This window comes from Saccostrea cucullata, unplaced genomic scaffold, assembly GCF_032062105.1.
Source record: "Saccostrea cucullata isolate Sc308-1 unplaced genomic scaffold, CSIRO_AGI_Scuc_v1 ctg150, whole genome shotgun sequence".
Taxonomy (NCBI): Eukaryota; Metazoa; Mollusca; class Bivalvia; order Ostreida; family Ostreidae; genus Saccostrea; species Saccostrea cuccullata.
The window spans coordinates 1974-7540 of NW_026927183.1; the positions used below are offsets into that span (position 1 = coordinate 1974).

At 33.5% G+C, this 5567-nt stretch overlaps 1 protein-coding gene across 1 annotated transcript; it reads right to left on the bottom strand.

The window, feature by feature from the left end:
• Nucleotides 1–474: 474 nt before the first annotated feature.
• LOC134273684 (RYamide receptor-like) lies at nucleotides 475–2017 on the bottom strand. Its single transcript, XM_062755896.1, has 2 exons — nucleotides 1048–2017; nucleotides 475–846 (listed from the first exon to the last, which is right to left on the bottom strand). Exons 1-2 carry the CDS (start codon nucleotides 1846–1848, stop codon nucleotides 475–477), a joined length of 1173 nt encoding a protein of 390 aa, XP_062611880.1. The 5' UTR covers nucleotides 1849–2017.
• Nucleotides 2018–5567: the final 3550 nt, after the last annotated feature.

Below are 5567 nucleotides of genomic sequence, written 5' to 3' on the forward strand. Positions count from 1 at the left end.
CAGCGTATTTCAAATATATGATTAAGAATGGCGAAAAGAGCCAAGTGACTTCATGTGCCTCTTCTTAACTCTAAATTTTACTTATATATATATGACGTGCCTTACTGAAAGGTATTCCCGATTTTCATTGGCTGATCAAAACATTCTAAGTTTTAGATTGTTTTTCTTTCGTCCTTTTTTTCAGCTCTCTCCATAGAAATTGGGTGAAACAAGGGATTGTTCTAAATATTACCAAATAAAAACTTGATTTTTAAATATTTTTTATGCCCGACATTTGAAACAATTGCCAGTTTATAAACATAATATACATTGGCTTCAAAATCATGCAATGATAGTGTAGGGACTACAAGCATGTGGTCACATAGAGTTAAATATCGGGTTTCCGAGTATAGTTACTAATTACATATTAATTATGTATCATCGACCTTTCTTAGTTGTTGGTGTTAGATATAAAAGAAAATGAAAAAAAAAAATCTAAAGTGTCATATTTGCCGGCGAATGCCGTGAAAATTTTAAAATACTCGACGAACGCCTAGAAATTGGTTGGGAAAGCATCAAGGACACGTTGTTATATCTATTGGTGTCTTTTCCAAACGTACGTCTGCACTGAATACAAGTTTTCCAGAGATTCTTAAAGGCTAATCTGTAGTTTCTGTTTCTCCAGTAGTAGATGCCGGCGTTTGTGGCGCTGTTGCTGATAGAGAGGAGATGAGACAGGGCCCAGAGGATGTGCATGGACTTGGAATCGTAAATAGAGGGGTGGACATCGCCTACAATGCTGATCACGTGGTAAGGCAGCCAGGATAAGAAGTAGTTCAACACAATTATAATCAACATCTGCAGCATCTATAAATAAAGAAAAATGTATGTGTCTGAAATGATATATTCTGTTTTTAATAAGTAATGGAAATGATCGAGGAAATTTCTATTTCTTAATCATCTGTCTTAGTTATTTTCCAAGAAGTTCGAGTTTTTCTTTCTTATAACACGCAACGCTTAAAAAAGTAACTTTGCTTTTAAGTAACATGATTTGTATTTTTGTCTTACTCTCTTTTTGGATCGTCCTCGCCTCTCGTCTCTTTTCTTGTTCGCCTCCCCGGGAGCCCTCTTTGTCCATACTATCACAGCGATGTGCGAAAACGTCAAGAACATCAAGAGAAGAGGAATAAAGTACTGTATTAACATGATGGTGATTCCATAGACACGGCGTAAAGATTCATTGGTCCAAACCTCAAAACAGAGTCCTTTTGATCCAGGTTCGTAGGGTAAATAAATGATTTTAGAAAATATTGCCACAGGAAGAGAAAATACTAAAGAAAAAGACCAAATACCAGCGATCACAAGTTTCGCCTGTTTTAATGTAAGGCGTTGACTGAAAGGTTTGGTTATCACAAAATATCTATCGCACGTCATGGCAACCAATGTCAGAGCTCGAAGCATATTGACCATCAGCTGCAGTAGGGAAATGACTGGACACAGAAAAGGTCCAAAGGGCCAGTACATGAAAACTAAATTACTCAAAACTGTGAACGGAACACTTAATACTGTAACTAGAACATCACTTGCAGCAAGACTACACATGAAAAAATTCGTTACTGTGGGTTTCAGGTAGCGGAAACCAATGGCCAAACAAACGACTCCATTCCCTAGACACGAGAGGATAAAAAGTATCACGTACGACGCCAAAACACTTGCTAATAAAGCCTTCGGAAGCTGATAGTCAGCGACATAGAATTCAACATTTGATGTCCAGTTAACAAAATCTGTGTTATTAGGCAAAAAGGCTGAAGTGCTTTGTAGTTTACCCAGAGTTTCATCATACATGCTTCTGTTCAAAGAAAAAGACATTTTGTTGGTAGGCTTTGATGAGATTAGAAAGCTCACGCTTTGTGAAGTTGTCTTTTGTATTTATAAACGCAGAGAATGTTTTGATTGGTTATCTTTTTTCAAAATCTATATCTTAGATTAATTAACACATTTGGAACAGCAATATATTAGTACATATCTGTTATGCAACAATCCATTAGGACTGCTTCATTCATTTTAAAAAGAATTGAATAAACACTTATTCTTTTTGGAAAACATACTATTGAACACGATGAAAGAGTCAAAAATATTAGAAAAAGCACGGCGGTCCTGTAAGTCCATTCAAGGAGTAAATGTTCCCGTCGGAGGACAGGATAAGGGGATAAGTGAATCTATGGATAGAATTTAAGATCGAGTGGGAGAGAATTTCTCTTTCAGGACAGGAGAGTCATTCAGGTGACCGATTCCTTTCTATCTTTATCCGTCGTTCTGCGTTTATATTTGAACATTTTCAGCTTCTTTTTCAATTCCCACCGTTTAAGCACACATAATTTATATGTATCATCTATGGGTAATAGAAAACAGCTGTTGTGACTTTCATGATACCTTCTCCCTGGTACCGGAAAGATGGTGTTAAGCCATCAAAATCAAACTATAAAACTAGATTTTAATAACAACCCTGCACATTTACTCAGTGATAAGAATTATAAAGTGCTAAGACTGAAGAGTTTTCCAGCAGAAATTGATTTAAATTGAAGTTGAGAAAAGTTTACATGCATTCATACTGAAATATATTGGAAAATGTATTGAAATTCATATACATATATATGAGAAAGGGGCAAGAATATCAACAGTTTCGTTTAAAGTCATCATTTCGTAAGCTCGATGGTCGATACAATGACCTTGTCAGCAAATACAATATATCATTACGTAAAATGCTGACTGACTTTTTCATACTGTTTGTTAGGCTATTAATTATTTACACACTGAGCTGTTCACATATATTTTCCGTTATTTCTCGATCATGCCAAGGAGCACACGGCGGGTTTGACTGGTCAACAGGGGGTGCTTACTCCTCCATGGCATCTGATTCCAACTCTGACGTTTTGGAAGTCCATGTTGACTCCGCTTCTATTTTGTAATGTTAAGTGGACTTTTGAGCTCGAATACTGTACGTTATCTCCACGTATTTCATCAAGTCCAAAGATTTCGAATATAAGGAAAAGAGCAAACACGGACCTTTAAACATCAGAGGTTGGACAGGTTCTATGGAGGAGTGAGCACCTCCTGCCAATCTGTCACACCCGCCGTTTGCTCCTTGTCTTGACTGGAAAATAAGGAGGAAATGTGTAGACAATTCAGTGTAACACTGCGACATTTAAGTCCGGACTTTTAGGTACCTTTTCGAAAAGACATAATTTAAAAATTTTCCTGAAGTTTGGTGGAATTTTTTATTCTCACTTCATTATGTTAATCTTAACTTCCACAATGTTGTAGTTCTCTTATAAACTTCTCCCAAAACTAAAAATCCCATGGGAGAATGGGGGATTTTTCATCCCACCTGAAATCCCACCAAAATCCCATGGGAGAAAAATAACAGTAAGGGATATTTCCTCCCATGGGATTTTTTTTATCCCATCATCAGCTGGCTTTTGTGATTTTTTATCCCATCATTGAAGAAATAAGATAAAACCCCATATTAGCTATTCATAGGATTTAAAGTCCTATGAAGTAACATTTTGGAAATTTTTATCCAATAGGATATAAAATACCTTGCTATAATGATGTGTGTACTTAAGGGAATGCTTCGTTTGATCACAGTTTATACTGGCATCCATAAGAAAACAATAGGAGGAAACACACAAAATATAGGTAATGAATAATGGCCTTCATGATAAGATGAAAAAGTCAGTTTTTGACTTAATGATATTGTTTTTGATGACAAAGTCATTGTATCAACCGTAGAACTTGTAAATGATGACTTTAATGGATTGAAAGCATTAGAAAGAGTTCTTCTCATGTTTAAGATTTTTACTGTTAATAAGTATCACAAAGTCAAAAGGAATCTCTTGTAAGATGTTAAAGATGTTAAAATATACATTTTTTGCTAAAAACCTATGACAATAAATATCACATGTACAGGAGGGTGGAAATGCCTTAAACTTAAATAGCCGTATATTATTGTTTTTAGCATAATCGCCAAAATTATGTCTCCAGAAATTCGAAACGCAAAAACATGTTCGTCGTTCTTCCTGGAGAATTTCTCTAAACTCGTGTTGGCAAATGTAGATCTTGAGTCATCTGCATTTTAACTCAGTCAGTGTATCAAATGATCATAAAATGCTCCTTGGATTTCAAAAGATTGAAGTAGTTTATTTACAGGGATAACATTACCTTACCTGCGATGCGTTTTAATTATATTCACTATGCTCTCCAAAGATTCTTGGAAGTAATTTATTTACAATTAAGTAAGAAATAAAGAAATGTTAAAAATGACCTTAATTCTTGCAATGATTGCTATCTCCTGAGATTTGGTCTATTTTCATACATGAATAGAATTCTTGGAATCATAATACAAACACATAAGAGGAAGATGTTTTTATTAAATCAAAAGAGGTGGAAAATACTTTAAATAGATATAAATTCTGGACACGTTCAAAGGTATTTTTCCCTCAAAAATACAGAATGCAGACTTAAGGTCATCACAAAGATAATATATTAATTCAAAGAATTTAAACTTAAAAGGAAGTTAGTTTAACTTAACCAGGTACATGTAGTTCTGATAAAATTGGTAGTCTTCCTATGTACTGTTTACGAAACTATAGTTTTATACATGTGTCTGTGGAAAAAAGAAATTAATGATCTTTGCGGAAAATGTTTTAAAAAGTCTCTACCGAAATTTATTTTACATATTATTTAAATGATCATAAAATATCATTTCAAAGCTTATTTAATAAATATAAAGATTCTGAATCTACGGCTAGCAAGCTAACAAAAGATTGTAGTTCTAAACTTGATGGGAGAGATCTTATTCAAGGCAATTCATTTATGTCTTTTATAAATGCATTTTCAAATCATGAACTGTGGCATTAAAATAAAAAAAAATAATGCATGTTTAGCTGTAGTATTATTCATTCTTCAACTAAATAATGTTAAATAAAATATTTCCAGTAGTTCTATAACACAGAAGAGAATACAATTACTTTACCTGCGTAATATTTGTAACAGAATAAAACCAAACGAAAGAATTTACTAGGTATCTTGACAAAATTTTCAGGGGTCATTATTTAAATACATTATTTTTCACTCATTGTGTATTGACATTGCAAGTAACGTAATGTTACCTTTGAGAATTAACAATTTTCTCTGAAAATAAACTATTTAAAAATCTAAGGGGCTTTTTTAATTTTTTGATTCACTTTTTAAATGAAAATGAGGTAACTGTTGAATCTTCATTTGCCTGCATGAGTTTAAAGAAATGAACCAAAAAGTCAGCAAAACTGATTTTTTTTAACACGGAAGGACTGGAGTCAATGCACAGTTTCTATAGTTACAAGAAAGTGACGACATTTGGAATCTTTTAAAATTAAAATATTAAGATATTGGAATGGTATTTCTATATAATTTTACTTAAATTTGAATTTATTCAGAGACCTCCTACAGGCTACAAAATTGAAATAAAAATCGTAATAGAAAAGAGTTTACATGTATGTGTACATGTATGCATCTAAATTATTAGATTTTGATTTCCTTTATATGCC

Coding starts and splice junctions, on each gene's coding strand:
- LOC134273684 (XM_062755896.1), bottom strand. CDS start 1,848: ATGTCTTTTTCTTTGAACAGAAGCATGTATGATGAAACTCTGGGTAAA. Junction 847..1,047: donor GAGGACGATCCAAAAAGAGA/GTAAGACAAAAA, acceptor CTTTATTTATAG/ATGCTGCAGATGTTGATTAT.